Below are 16,117 nucleotides of genomic sequence, written 5' to 3' on the forward strand. Positions count from 1 at the left end.
TTCAGACTGAAGGTTTGGAATTCATGGCAGCTTTCATTGGCCAAGGCCCGCCCAAGAGGCCGTTTGACCGGCATGTCAACCAACCAATCACAGTTCGTTTCGTTCATCGTCACTATTCGAGGCGTGGAACTGTTGCCCACAATAACAGATCGGTGTGTAAAACTCTCGGACATATTTTAAAGATTCTCTATATAATCGTACATGTGACAAATAAAAATCTTGAATCTTGATTCTGTGCCATGAACTTTAAATATTTCACATACTTTTGAAAATACAGTGTTTAGTTGATCCTGATAAGCGCTCGTCGTCACAGTTGTAAATACGACGGCTTTCTTCTTTCTTGAGGGGGTTTGGCACCACGGCATCTTTGTTTCCAGGTGGAACGTTAAAGAACGCGACACATACGTCTCGTGGAAATCTTGTAGAATTCAACCAATCCGATGACGACTTCGACACTCCTGAAGTGTTTCCACTATTGTGTGAAATATGCAACAGATGTTTAGACAACAATCCGTGGGCGTGACGTCTGAGGCTGAGACTATCATCTGGCTGTTTCACAGGCCAATGGTGTAGTTTAGTCTAATTGGAAAGTAACATTAATTTTGTTCTCTCATTTTTTTATGCCCAGATCACTGCATGACAATAAAATCAAGCTCCTTCCAGAAAACACCTTTCATTCTCTTGGATCTTTGGTTGAACTGTGAGTACCCCAGCACATAATCTGGAAAGTATGTGAAATCTTGTGATTTGAAAGTGATAGCTTTGGTTAAATGTTATGCACTGACATCATAATTTAGAACTCCTATGCACATGGATTTCTCTTATCTAACTGATGTATTTGTTTCTCCTTCTTAATATTTTTTTTTTTAGAGATTTGTCTTGCAACAGATTTTCCGATCTTCCTAAAAACACTTTCAGGAGTTTACAATATCTGCAGAAACTGTGAGTCATGCACATATCAGTCACATCTTTATTGCAAGGTGTTGAATTGGTCACTCACGCAATGCAATAAACAGCACAACAATACTTTGAAATAAAGGGATATTTAACCCCAAAAGGAAAAATTCTGTCATTCTTTCACTCTCATGTCCTTCCAAGCCTGTGTGCTCTTATTTCTTTTATGGAACAAACAAGTCTACATTTGAGAGCTGTCAACCTCCCAAAAAAAGCACAAAAAAGTATTCTAGCTGTATTTAGAGCCTCACCAAAGTTCACCAAAGCTCATTTGTAGCATACATCTGCATTTAGATCAAAAATGGTGTGTTAACATTGATGCCAAAAAACTGATGGTCTTCAGAAGACTTTGAATTTAGCTGATGAGTGTTTCATGTCCTTTTTGCACATTTTAAAATTCTGTTTAAAGAAAAACAGATTTGGAATCTGATCATGAAATAATCAGAATTAACAGTTTTGGCTGACATATTCCATTTAATTTTGCAGGAACATATCCCATAATCCTTCACTCCATATTCATGGCAGCTACTTCGATCACCTAGTCCAACTTCAGTCTCTGTAAGTATAAACACTGCATGATCTGCTTTTCAAAAGAATGTCTTTTAAGACCCTATTAGTAGTTGTTACATGAAATACAACATTCATTTGTGTTTAACAGAAGTCTGGAGGGCATTGAAATTCCTGATATAACAACCAAGATGTTTCTTCCCATGGGGAACTTGTCCCACATGTACGTACCTCTCATTGTGTGATCTGCTTATTAAACTGCATAAGAAGGATGCTCAGCTTGTAATGTGTTATTTGTGCATTTCTGTCTTTTTTTTTATAGATATTTTAAGGATTTTCAGTATTGTTCCTACGCCCCACATGTTCGGAAATGTAAACCTAATACAGATGGCATTTCATCAGTGGAAGACCTGTTAGCCAGCCATGTTCTGCGGGTGTCCGTCTGGGTTATGGCCTTCATCACCTGCTTTGGGAATCTCTTTGTTATCGGAATGCGCTCCTTCATTAGAGCAGAGAACAACCTGCATGCAGCCTGCATCAAAGTCCTGTGTTGTAAGTACAGCTGAAACTGTTGATAATTCTGATTAATAAATACACTGAATGCAAAAACAATAATAAAAATAAGAAGATGAGGACCTTGGATGACACCAGCCTCGGATTGACATACAAAATTGTCAGATACTAACCTTATATTGTAGTCATTATGTTCACAAGCTGTAATCATCTAACATATTCATTATGTCTGCTTAAAGGGTTAGTTCACCCAAATATTAAAATTATGTCATTAATGACTCACCCTCATGTCGTTCCAAACCCGTAAGACCTCCGTTCATCTTCGGAACACAGTTTAAGATATTTTAGATTTAGTCCGAGAGTCTTTTAGTTCTTAAATTGAGAGTGTATGTACGGTATACTGTCCACGTCCAGAAAGGTTTTAGATTTGTCATCAAAGTAGTCCATGTGACATCAGAGGGTCCGTTTTAGAATTTTTTGAAGCATCGAAAATACATTTTGGGTCCAAAAATAGCAAAAACTACGACTTTATTCAGCGTTCTCTTCTCTTCCGTGTCTGTTATGAGTGCGTTCACAATACTGCAGTTTAGTGATTCCGGTTCGCGAACGAATCACTCGTTGTAAACCGGATATTCTTGAACCAGTTCACCAAACGAACATCGTTTGAAAACGGTTCGCGTCTCCAATAAGCATTAATCCACAAATGATTAAGCTGTTAACTTTTTTTAATGTGGCTGACACTCCCTCTGAGTTCAAATAAAACCAATATCCCGGAGTAATCCATTTACTCAAACAGTACACTGAGTGAACTGCTGTGAAGAGAGAAACTGAAGTATGAACATCGAGCCGAGCCAGATAACGACGAATTATTGACTCGTTCTCGAGTCAAGAACCTTTTCTGTCTGACGCGTCAGATTCGAAGAACCGAGGCTGATGATAGCGCATGCGTGATTCAGTGACACACAGCGCGTCTGAAATAAACTGGTTCTTTTGATGATTGATGAACTGATTCTGTGCTAATGTTATACGCGGGTAAACAGCTTGAATCAAGGGCTGTCATAGCCAATGAAGTCATTACGTTGAGCGCAAAAGAACTGGTGAACCGTTTTCTTCAACCAGTTTTATTGAATCGAATCTGAAAGAACCCCCACTTCCCATCATACCGGTGATCCGAAAACCTATGCAACTGGTGTTCTTGACTCGAGAACGAGTCAATGTTTCGTTCGTTATCTGGCTCGGCATCTTCAGTTCTCTCTTCACAGCAGTTCAGTCAGTGTACTGTTTGAGTAAATGGATTACTCCGGGATATTGGTTTATTTGAACTCAGCCACATTAAAAAAGTTAACAACCATTAAAAAAAAGCTTAAGGTCATTTGTGGATTAATGCTTATTGGAGACGCGAACCGTTTCAAACGATTCAGTTCGATTTGGTGAATGGTTCAAGAAGATCCGGTTACATTGAGTGATTCGTTCGCGAACCGGATATCACTAAACTGCAGTATTGTGAACGCGCCTCATAACAGACCACGGAAGAGAAGCAGAACGCTGAATAAAGTCGTAGTTTTTTGCTATTTTTGGACCAAAATGTATTTTCGCGCTTCAAAAAATTCTAACGGACCCTCTGATGTCACATGGACTACTTTGATGATGTAGCCTTTCTGGACGTGGACAGTATACCGTACATACATCTCAATGGAGGGACTGAAAGCTCTCGACTAAATCTAAAATATCTTATACTGTGTTCCGAAAGATGAACGGAGGTCTTACGGGTTTTGGAACGACAGGGTGCATTAATGATATAACATTTGGGTGAACTAACCCTTTAACAGATTACATGATGCTAAAAAAAAAAAAAAAAAAAAAAAAAAAAAAAAAAAAAAAAAAACAGCCACAATAAGTATACTGTTACCTTTAGATAGCTACTACAACCGTATGGATATTACTCTGACAAATAACAGATTACTTCCTGAGTGTATCAGTGAAAACATACAGGTTTTTTCCTGTATCAGTAGCCAATGAGCTCATTGCTCAGTATTCAAATACCTGGCTTTTGTTTGCTGTAGCAGTCTGCAGCACACTTCAGAAACCCTCCACCATCCCCAGCTCCACATGTATAGATCTGCTACAAGGTGATTCATGTATGCTATAGGGATTATTCATATGTGTTATATGTGCAGCAGCAGTATTTCCTACATGCTCACAGCAGGATGTTGTGAATGTATTGGCAGTAGCAAGTCTCGGTACTTGCTCTGCCGCAGCAGAAGCGTAGCAGATCTATTCCGCCAAGACCAAATACTTTAACATTGTCATGTACATTACCATACCAATCCCTCTGAGAACTGTCATGACAGAAATAATAATAATAATAATCCAGTAACTTCATTACAGATCAGTCTGGTTTTTATTCTGTAAACTTCATATATTTAATTAAAAAGAACAATTTATTATTATTATTATTATTATAAACTTTATATTATTTTTTAAATATAACTTATTTAAATAAGACCAGACTAATTAATAACGGAATTAGTTATTATTGTATTATTATTGAGTTATAATTCAACTATATTTAACAATCTAATATATAGATAATAATAATTATTATTATTATTATTATTCGTAACTTGTTGCAACCAACACAAATACAAGCACTCACACTGTCATCTGTCTGTAGCAGTATCATAAAAGTCCACATGGCCAGACTTGGAATAACTCCAGAAAAGTTTGGCTTGACATTCTGCAATAGCAAAAAAGATAGAAAGAAAGAAAATAATTCTTGGAGAGCAACTATGCCCAGATATGCAGCCTTCATGAATGAGGGTATTAGTGGAAAATCCAAGGGCAACAATAGGTAAAGGAATTTATCTGAATAGTGGAAGTTGACAGTTAAGCCTATTATGATATGGTTTGCTTTTGTGTACTTGTGCATGTTTGTTCCTCAGCATTTATGCATGCATCTGTAATCCTATTAAGAAAGTGACACTTCGTTTGTCTTCATAAGCTAGCTTATTTTTTGAATGTTTTATGCATTTTGGAACTTATTTAAAGGGTAAAGTTACAGACTGTTCCACAGTCCGATCACTTCCTGATGTTAGAATAAGCACATCTACTAATACTTAAGTAAATCGGTGGCAGATGTAGTTTTTTCAAACATCAAGATAAGGACACGGATAGGTTATTGGGTTTATTATTTTGATACTTTATTTTTATAATTTGTATATTATTCTTAGTAATAAAACAATGTAATAAATTAATAAATGTGTAATTAAATCTATAATAAATCTTTTTACTTTACTAGGTAAGAATTCTGACTTAATGTTAGCTAAAGATGGTTTTAATTTATTGTATTACAGCATATTGCTAAATATATAAGATAAATTTTAATTTATGTAATTGATTATTTTATATTAAATATATAGATTTTTTTGCATATAATTCATTAAATTAAAAAGTGTATGTGTGTGTGTAGGAGTGCAATGAATTAGATTTTATAGTATTTTGATTTACGTAACTTTTTATTATACATATAAATTATTGATTTACTGAATATAATTAAATTGTAAGCATGCAGACAAAATAATCAAATGATTGTCCTGTTGAGCTGCATGATACTACTCTCTTCCTAAGATGTGTCAGGGGAAGGTCATTGTGATCACAGAGGGTTGTTATTAGCTGGTGTCACATTCACAGTCTCTGTCTGTGCTTGTTCTGTTAATCTCAGCCGCTTCAGTGTGTTCAGTGTGAACAGGAGCTTGGCCTTTACCTTTGACTGCTTGCTGACATCAATAGTCTCCCTGTGCTCACCTTTGCTAAGCTGTCAGAATCAAAGATCACCTGCTACCACAGATGCTGTTACCATTGTCTGGCTCTGATTCATGATGTACTCTTTCAAACTATAATGAACAAGGATGCGTTTATATATTATTCACATGAAACATGTTCTCTGTTCTCATAGGCTTTTGTGACAGCTGCAGTTTTCCTAAATTTATTGTCTGATTGTGGGCGAACCAGAAAATAAGCAGTTATCAAATATTTCACACCTCAGAATAGAAAGGCATAAAATAAACTGGCAAGGAGCTTCACGCCACGTCTGGTCACACTGTGAGTTTGTTTTTGTATTGGTAATGAGGAATAAAATTTGTGCTGTCAAGGTTAATATCCATTGCACAAATTTATACAGCAGGGGCTAGTCACTACTGTTTAAAATCAATTAATTAGTCTGTGACTGTTGAGTCTAACAAAAAACAACATGTAGTGACTTGATGATACCAGACATAGCAATTTCACAATCAGTACAGATGCTGAATTTCATTGCAAAATTATGAACTGAGGATTGAAGAACTTGGATGAGGAACAAACCAAGTCATCTTCCTGTGGCTGGCACATATTTAAACCGTTGTCACGTTACGTTTATGTGTAGAAGCCTACAGTTTTTTTCATTTGTGCTAAGCACTCTATCACATGCTTGGGGATCGTTGTCATTGTTTTGATTCTTTCGCTTGAATGTTTTTCAGTTGCTGACTGTCTGATGGGAGTCTATCTTTTCTTCCTGGGGATATTTGATGTGAAGTTTCGGGGCGAATATAACCGGAATGCTCTAATCTGGATGGATAGCGTCGAATGCCGAACGATTGGCTTTCTTGCCATGCTCTCCTCTGAAGTATCTGTTCTCCTCCTCACCTACTTGACACTAGAGAAGTTCCTAGTCATCGTTTTCCCGTTTAGCCATCTGCGGCCTGGGAAAGTGCAGACAGTGTTGGTTCTGGCCTTCATCTGGATTCTGGGATTTGTCATAGCAGCTGTTCCCTTGCTAAATGAAGACCTGTTTGGGAACTATTATGGGCGAAATGGAGTTTGTTTTCCTCTGCACTCTGATAGGCTGGAGAAACCAACAGCCAAAGGATACTCCACAGGGATATTTCTAGGTTTGAATCATTTCACAGATTTGATGTTTACTAATGTGTTTTTCGTGTATTTAGTAGTTTTAATTATTCTATGAATGTAATATATACTACCAGTCAAAAGTTTTTTGCAGAATTACGATTTTTGTTGTTGTTGTTGTTGTTTTTGAAGTCTATTATGCTCACCAAGGCTGAATTTGTTTTATGAAAATATCATTTTGAAACATCAAGAATTTAAAATAACTGTTTTCAAATTGAATATGTTTTAAAATGTAATTCTTTCCTTTGACGGCAAGATGTATTTTCAGCTGTTATTACTGCCATACTTTAGAGTCACATGATCCTTCAGAAATCATTCTAATATGCTGATTTGGTACTCCAGAAAAATTTCTTATTGTTATCAATGTTGCTGTCAGTTGTGCTGCTTAATATCTTTGTGGATTTACTGTGATACATCGCAATTCAAAAGTTTGGGGCAAGTAAGGATTTTTTGTTTTGTCTTGTTTTTGTAAGAAATTAATACTTTTATTCAGCAAGGATGCATTAAATTGTTAAAAAGTGACAGTAAAACATTTATAATATTACAAAAGATTCAAATAAGCCATTCTTTTAAACTTTTAGTTCATGAAACCGTAAATTCTCGGGTACACAGGGATCACCCTAAATTGAGTATCCACAATTCAAATCATCACTTTCCAATGTCAGTCCTCATGCACATCCTGAAATTTTTGATTATTTTGTATTTACAGGTCTTAATCTGGTGGCGTTTTTGGTGATTGTCATTTCCTACTCCAGCATGTTCTGTTCCATTTATAAAACCGGCATCAATGCCACAGATGTGCGCAGTCGGCTACACAAAGATGTGGCTGTGGCCAACCGCTTTTTCTTTATTGTGTTCTCTGATGCCCTCTGCTGGATACCCATATTTTTGGTCAAAACACTTTCTCTGCTAAAAGTTGAGATTCCAGGTATGTTACCTGTATATCCTCTGGTGGAATTATTATTTTTTTATTATTTTCGTTTATTTTTTTTTTTTTTTACATGCTGTAGTTAAAACAGAGGCAAGATTCTTGATCAATATTTCAATACACTTGCATTTTGACCTCTGTTGTGGTGAAAAACCATTGTAGTTAGCCATGTAACATTTTGAATTTATTTCAACTGGCGCAAAAAAAAAAAAAAATTATAAAAATAATTCCACATTTTATATATATATATATATATATATATATATATATATATATATACTGTATATATTTGTATGCACATATGGAAAAATACTTTTCTTTTGAAAATGACCTAGTTATCTCTGGCTCAGTGTATTACAGAATTTAAGATTATCAGTACAATCAGCTCTTCTGTTGTTAACACGAATGCCCTATTGTTATCTCTGCAGGTACAATAAACTCCTGGGTGGTGATTTTCATTCTTCCAATCAACAGCGCTCTTAACCCCATCCTCTACACCCTGACCACCAGCTTCTTCAGAGAGCAGGTGGAGCTTCTCCTTTGCCACTGGCAGCAGCGCTCAGTGTCAAAGAAATACCGTAAGAGTCTCACCAGCTCCACCATCTACATGGAGCCCTTTCGCAATGCAGAATACCCTGCAAAAATGTCCTTGCCACGACTGTCTTTGGCAGACATGGATAACCAATATGGGTGAAAGAGTCAGTGAGTAAATGGTATCATACTGTAGCCTATCATAATCATTATCTATGTTCAGACAGGAGAATGACGGTCTTTTCTGGAACAATTTAAGTGAAAGGACGGAACTGTGATTCTTGCCGTTTGGGTTCCAGTATGGAGTGCTCTTTTTAGACACATGACTCTAGCCTCACTGTTTTCTCCATTAGGAGAAGTATTTTTGATCACTTTAGCTAGACGAGAGCCTCGGACCCCTCGAGCGTCCATTTCCTCCCTAAACGCCATGTCTGGCTCACAGCCCCTGAGCTGGGCTTGTTGTGTGTCTCAAAAACTTTTAAAGAAGAAAATCAATGAACGCAATGCACAAGACTGTCAGTATTTACCTCAGAGCACATCTTAGAGGGATCAAAGACAATTTAAAGCATTATTTACATGAAGGACATTTTTTTAATGGAAATGTTTCGATATGTGGTTTTGAAGTTGAATTTGAAAAGTTATTTGTAATATACAGCAAAGGCTTTTTTTAATATTTGCTCTGCCATTTCACAGAAAATACACATTAAAGGGAATGCCTCAAAGTTGTTTTGGTCAACAAAGTTAATCATTCCTGACTGAACAGAAGCATGCAATCAAGATAAAGTGGTGCATATCATTCAGCCATTTTTTTGTTCTTTTTTTTAAATAAATAAAAAAAAAAAAATCTTTTTACAATGATGCGAAAGCATTTTATTTTTATACTCATGTAGACTATTTATAAGTTGGATTTTTGGAGATATGTGAACAAATATTCAAAGTCAGATGTTAATATGTTAATAGGTTGAATGCTCATGGAATTTAACAAGCAATATATAATTGACAATCTGAAGAAGTTCATCAACCAGTGACACTAGCAAGCAAGGATATCCTTGTACAATGAAAAAAATTATATAATTTTTTTTTAAGGTAAGTGGTTGCAGAGAATTTATTTTAGCTACTTTAAAAAAAAAAAAAAAGTTAAAAGTTAGTCAACTAAATTTGTTTATTTAAATGTAGCTAAAATAGATTGATTGCAACCATTTACCTTAAATTAATCATTTTTTTCCAATGTACTTTAGTCATTGTATGACAGAGAGTTTTTAAACTCTTAGTAAAAAAAAGCCTGTTGATTGTTTAGAATTTATCATGAATGAGTGATCTATCTCAAATTCTTATGTTTGTGCAATTTTTCATAACGTATATCACACACACAGCTTAGACTACTGGTCAATAGTTTTTCAAAATGTTTTTGAAAGGAGTCTCTAATGCTCCACAATGCTTATTACAAATTGCACATGATCCAGTTAAGCAGCAAAAACTGTTTTCGGTATTGAAAATAATCATAATAATAATAATAATAATAATAAACATTATTATTAATTGAGAAACAATAGCAGCCTAATTGATAACAGATACAAAACAGCATATTGAAAATTAATCATACTCATTTATCACAGTTTTGAATTTTTGATCAAATATATGCAGCATTGTGAGACTTATAAAAAAAAATGTTCCGAACTTTTGACTGGTAGTGTTTACAGTTTTGCTTATGTAAAGTCGGTGCTGTGAACAATCTGATTATCAGTTTTGTACCATTTGTACTATGCAATTAAATCACAACATGTTTTCAAAATGCATTGGGAGCGACTTGAGGAGAAACACCAATTTGCCGGTAGACTCCATTAAAATACTACATTTGATGCTTTTTGTGTGGGTTGTTTGCCACTGTGCACCTGTCAGTATCCAGCAGCATCCATCCAGGCGCTCCAGAACCTAAAGGATGGAAGGAAACAGACGGACTTGCTTCTGAGCCAATCAGCGATCTCCATTTCTCTCCTTTGGAAAATATCTGCGCTCTGATTGGTCGCCAAGGGCGGAGCTGCGCCATCCTCAGCGGCCGTCTTTTTCTGTCAGTCGATGCGAGGAGACGCGAGACCAATGAAGTGAAAATAGCAGAATTGAGCGACGACGCTTGGATAGAGATATGAACATATAATCTGCTGTACACGAACACACAAGGTATTTCTGTTTTTTGCTCGATGCCTTTACGGTGTGAAATGTAATCGTGTTTTCATTACAGTGCGCTTTCATTTGTGAAACCGCCTAAAATTGACGAAGAAGCCGTGAGGAAGGCCAGACCACCAGCACAGATTGTGTTTGTTTGTCTGTTGTTGATAAAAAACACAACACAACAGATTTGGCTTCAAATTGTCACTTGAATGATTACAAATATCTTGTGTTCTCTAAATGATTGGCATCGGCGTTCTGGGTTCACGAAGCGGAATAAATGTAATTTACATGTAACGTTAGCTGTAATGGAGATAGATGTCTGCGGTGATTATGACAACAATGTGGCTGGCTGTGCTCAAAACCGAGTGTGCTGCCTATCTAGACGGCATTTGTGGGCAGCACGGCGTGTGCAGCTTTTGTCAAAGATACACTGAAATTCCGCGCGTGACGTAAATATTTTTAAAATGTGGTTTACTTTTACTCGCTTTTGACACACATCTACTCATGACACAGATCATCACGATCAAGCATCACCGATATTATATTTTACCTTCAGGAAATTTTACATAGAGATTTTGTATGCTGCATGGCAGCAATCTCCTCCTACTCCTTTGTCTAAACAAGGTAAGTCGTGACAGATTTTTTTTTCTTTCATTTTTTAATTACTAATTATTAAGTAGAAATATGTCAAATCTGTGGAGCACCCTGGAGTTTTGCAGTAGCGATCGCATTAGCATTGTTTCATTTGTGCAGGTAATTTTATTGACGTTCAATATATGTGACATGGATACTGTAATGTAGATGACATCTGTTACTATCATGAATAATCATATTCCGTCAGTTATTTATGTGCTTTCACCATGGAGTAGTACATGTAAATGTAAATTTCATTAACAAAGACTTTAGATGCAAATCTGTTTTATTTACGTGAAAAACAAACAAAGAAAATTAAGAAAAAACAAAAACAAAGAAAAATGTTTTCTTTATATATATATATATATATATATATATATATATATATATATATATATATATATATAACTGTGAACCATTTTGTCACTTATTAAATAAACATATCTGTGAGAGACCATGTTTGTTATCATTTTCATTAATATTAAATCTATCTGTGTTTCATATAATATTAAATCGAAAAAAAGGCAAGGTAGAAGTTTTTTTCACTCTCAGACTTTTGGAGCTCCTGTTTTTGTTACTGTACCAGGTTGCTAGTAAGGATTGTGGGCACAAACAGCTTTTGCATCTGTGCTTTATTCATTACGTGTGGTTCAGACAAAGGCAGGCAGCCGGCATTGCTGTGAACCATGTGTGCTTACTTGAGGGTGTGTAAATATTTACATTCAGTTGCTGAAACCATTTGTGAATGCATTTCATTTTGCTTGAAATGTTTTGCCAATCATTCGGATAACCTGTATTGTAATATATGCTGGTACAATGTGAAGAAAAGCTTGCACAGGTCTGTCAAATAGTCCCTTTAGGTGGCACTCTGCTGTGGGTTTGTTTGTAAGTGTGTGGGTGCATTTATGGTAGATGGTTTGATGTTATACTTTAGTCATGCGGCTAATATCCTGCTTTACAATTAGTGAAAAGAATTTCAGTTTTATTTTTACAGTACAATCATATAATTGTATATTAAATTAGGCCTATGCATTTTAGCGAGTATGATAGTTTGATTTATAAATCTGTAAAAACACATCTGCATTGTCTTGATGTTTTTAGGTTCTCATGACAAAGAAATGCTTTCTGGATCAGAATTTGCAATACCTGAAGATTGTAGATCATTTTGGGCTTAGATGTGCTTTGTATCTTTTTTCTATGAACTTCAAATTTCCTGTTGGGTTAATAGATTGTTAGAATGTTGTTATTTAAAATCTAAACAAGAGTTATGACACCAGTTTGTTCACATACATAATTGTGATGTCCTTCAGGAAATGCATATCTAATTGTTTTACATTCTTTCTGTAGTGCTTCAGAAGAACACACATTTCACAGTTACTGAGAGATTTGACTGAATGTGTGATGCACAGCCCACTTAGACATTATGTAATCGTAGAGAGATGGTCTTGGTTATTGTCTGTAGGTTAGTGGCTGCATACAGGATTTTATATAATAGCTTCTGGCAAGTAGTTTTTAGAAACATAAGTGAGATGTGTTCATTAAAGTCAAGCCAAAGTGCTATGGTGACCAATTTTTAGAAAAGAGCTGTCCATTGTTCAGTTGCTGTATCAATTTTGTGAACTGTGTCTCTCTTCTCAGTCTGGCTGTTTTTCAAAGCTCAAGTCATGAATTATTAACTGGGGAGTAAGAGCTGCAAAAAAGGAACATAGCCATAGCAATACTGCATTGTTTTTTTTATCTCTGTCTCCATCTATCTTTACATCCCTCATCTTGAATAGTTTATCTTTTTGTGATGTTTCTCAGGCTAATATGCAATGAGAGTGATGCACAGTTGCAACCCTAGTGTTGTGTGGTTTATGTTTTTTTGATGTTTTTGGTTTTTTTTTGTTTTCTAGTTACATTAATGAAAGTAATGTGTATATTACTTTAAAAATGTACTAATATTTTTTTGTATCTCTTTGTATTTCTTTACATTAATGTAATGTGTATTGAAAATGTGCAATTATATTTTTATTAACATTAACAAAGATTAATTAATGCTGAAAAAAAAGTTGCTCATTGTGAGTTTGTTATCTAATGAGATATTTAATGTTGACAATTTAAATCTTATTGTAAATTGTGAAGTTGTAATGTGTTACCATAATCATTTTAATGCTTTTACATACTTTATGGTTTAAGCCATTAAATTTGATGTAAATAAAAAAAAAAAAAAAAGTGATGTGTTTCTTGAGCAGGACATCAGCATTTCAATGAAGTCTGAGGAACCATGCGAAACTGAAAATTGAACTGAACTTTAGCTTCTTAAAATTAGTTCTGGTTGAAGTTATTTTAATATCATATTTTATTTTCTCAAAAATAAATAAATAAATAATATTGGTATAAACCCATGAACTGTACCTCTACAGAACACTAGAGGGCAGCCTCACACTTTATTTGAATCAGTTTTTGAGAGAATTTATTTGTAATTAAAACTGACTTTTTTCAGTTTTTTTTCTCCTTTTTTCTCACAGTTGTTGCCACTTTATATCAAAATATAAGAAATCAGAAAATTGCCCTTTTTTCAAGTTTTCACCATTAAATGTATAACACCACATTAAAAAAGAAAATCAAATACAAACAAATCTTTAGATCTTTCACCAAGCTTTCATGCCATTTTCACAGTTTCTAAATCACAGTTCTGCTTTGCTTTCAGGGCAACTTTGAACTAAAGAGCTTTTAAAACATGGCATTGCTAATGCATAAAATGTTGTGTAAATTGTTGAGAGAGATCAAATCAACAGAAGAGCATTTCAAAGTGCTCTTGAGATGAAAAGAAGACAGACGAGTCAGTTACTGTCTATAAAGGATCAGCCAAACAATAAGAAAACAAGACTAAACTAACTTGTCAAATTTGTAAATATTGACATTTCACTATTTGAAGTCACTTGACAGTGTTTCAGAATGGCTTTTTTTGTGGAAGGCATGTCCATGTGGCATCACTCTTCTGGCAGACCAGTCCTAACTGGCATCTGAGGAATGTGACATCTGAAGATCACTAGCGAGTACATAAACACAGACCCTGCCTTGATGTGGTGATCACGCATGTGTGTGCGCTGCAGTCTGGAGTTCTAGGTTATCTCCAGTAATTAGGCTGCGCCAATTAGGTGTGCTATTTTGGGGTGGGCCAGTGGTATTTGCAGGGTTCTTTGTATTTTTATCTGTGTTACATAAAGACGACACACATTTGTGAGGGATGGGATGACGAGTTTTCATCATGTTTTTGCATCCTGAGGGATCTACTCAGAAACAGAAAACAAGACATGAAGGGTCTTCTATGATCCTGACAGCTAACCTCAGCATTTGCTGCTCACTCACAGTAGAACGAGTCCTGATAGGAAGTCCAATCATTTTTGAGCAGACTAACTGTACGATCCAAACAATTTCTATTTTGAAGATTGATTGAATGGAACCAGCAGACGAAGGAAAATGTAATGACACTTTCTATGTAAGAATAGTAGAACATAGGCCAGTTGCTCTGTGATTGTGACAGGGCCAATCAAAATAGCCCACCTCTATGATATTCTAATGTCTATATATGTGTAAAAAGATTTTTTTCACTTTTCGAAATTTTGTATTAGAGTTTGTGTTTGTATTAGAGTTATGACGTGGAAATTATTAGTAGGCTGTTCATACACAGTCAGTCTGTGTTTGACTTTGTTTCCTGTGTTTTTTTGTTTTTGTTTGTTTTGATGGTGTAAAGAGCTTTCAGTTCTGCAACTATGAGATGGCTGTGAAGGCCCTTGGGAAGAGACGTTGACCCTATTTGGATTCGCATCAAAATGTTGTTTGTTGAAGAAAAGGGCTGTTTTGTGTTCTCTCAAAGGAAGTGGTCAGTCGAAAAAGTTTATTTTTCCCTCTTTTTTCTGGACTTTCAGCCAGGGCCACTCAGAGAGAGAGACTGAGAATATGGTAGTTGTTTCATGCTGATCTACAAAAGGTTACTCTGTAAAACCAGCAACGCTTGCAGGTCAGTGAACAGTGTGGCTGTGTTTGTTAGCTTAATGATATTAAAAGGTGTTCCAAACAAAAGGATTGTATTATTCGGCTGCTGATTTACATAATGCTTGTTTCGTGAGCACTTGGGAATCGAACTCGGGGGACACAGTGCCTTGACGACCGTTTCGAAAACACCTTGGATGCAAAACATAAAACTAGTTAATACAAACCAGAGGTGGGTTGTTTTGAAAGGTTGATTTCTGTCTTCACAAATGGCAAGGTGTCTAAAACACTAAACCTGATTCACATCAAATAAACAGCCAAACTTGCCTCTCCTCCTTTCCTTCCAAAATCTCCACCCTCTCCCTCACAAAAGAGGCGTTTCTGTCTTGAGTAATCCAACACCTGCCCCATTCAGGCGTGTTACTGTAACTGGCTAAACAGCCTGGACCTGTGAGAGCAGACAGAGAGCATACGCACTCATCCCTCTGATTTACTTCACACTTTAAAGCTCATGTACCTGGTGAAGAGACAGGCAGAACTTAGAGGAGCTTCTCTGGAGATCCGTATCCATGCTGATCAGTAGCAGGTGAAAGCGGTTCCTCTCTTTGTCATCCGTGTCGGATATGTCCGTGGAGGATGTCGGCAGTGCCGGAGTTGTGGTGGATGATAAACTGGACCCTTGTGGAACCCAGAGCCAGGATGGGATTGTTTTGGTCCAGATGGCTAGTCTCTCCATGCATATGTTCGCTCCAGCGGACTTTAAAGGGAAGTTCAGGAAGATCCAGCCGAGAAAAAGACCCACCATCTTCAAAGAAGGTACTGCTCAATTTTTGCTTTGGTAGTCAGACACACTGCTGTTTTTAACATCTTGATGTGTTACTGTATGACACACGAGTCATCACTCATAATGTGTAATTTAATTAGATCTGTCTTTAATGTCCTGCCAAGTGGTAGACTCCCATC

General features: G+C 36.0%; 2 protein-coding genes across 7 annotated transcripts in view; both read left to right on the forward strand.

Annotated features, from left to right (window-relative positions):
• Positions 1–9,424, forward strand: part of rxfp2a (relaxin family peptide receptor 2a) — a 41,578-nt gene extending 32,154 nt beyond the window's left edge. For both annotated transcript variants that reach the window (XM_042732859.1, XM_042732858.1), the window contains exons 11-18: positions 629–700; positions 871–942; positions 1,441–1,512; positions 1,613–1,684; positions 1,784–2,013; positions 6,489–6,899; positions 7,625–7,843; positions 8,272–9,424. In XM_042732859.1, coding sequence (XP_042588793.1) covers positions 629–700; positions 871–942; positions 1,441–1,512; positions 1,613–1,684; positions 1,784–2,013; positions 6,489–6,899; positions 7,625–7,843; positions 8,272–8,537 — 1,414 coding nt within the window. In that variant the 3' untranslated portion in view covers positions 8,538–9,424. The remainder of the gene's footprint in view (positions 1–628; positions 701–870; positions 943–1,440; positions 1,513–1,612; positions 1,685–1,783; positions 2,014–6,488; positions 6,900–7,624; positions 7,844–8,271) is intronic.
• A 972-nt stretch (positions 9,425–10,396) lies between these two features.
• LOC109097737 (protein furry homolog) overlaps positions 10,397–16,117 on the forward strand; it is a 60,729-nt gene continuing 55,008 nt past the window's right edge. For 3 of the 5 annotated variants that reach the window (XM_042732853.1, XM_042732852.1, XM_042732851.1), the window contains exon 1: positions 14,892–15,970. In XM_042732853.1, the coding sequence (XP_042588787.1) occupies positions 15,778–15,970 (193 nt within the window). In that variant the 5' untranslated portion in view covers positions 14,892–15,777. Of the gene's footprint in view, positions 10,553–14,891; positions 15,971–16,117 lie in introns of those variants that run through there. The other 2 variants (XM_042732856.1, XM_042732850.1) reach the window with 2 other exon arrangements.

Source organism: Cyprinus carpio, chromosome B10 (assembly GCF_018340385.1).
Source record: "Cyprinus carpio isolate SPL01 chromosome B10, ASM1834038v1, whole genome shotgun sequence".
Lineage (NCBI taxonomy): Eukaryota > Metazoa > Chordata > Actinopteri > Cypriniformes > Cyprinidae > Cyprinus > Cyprinus carpio.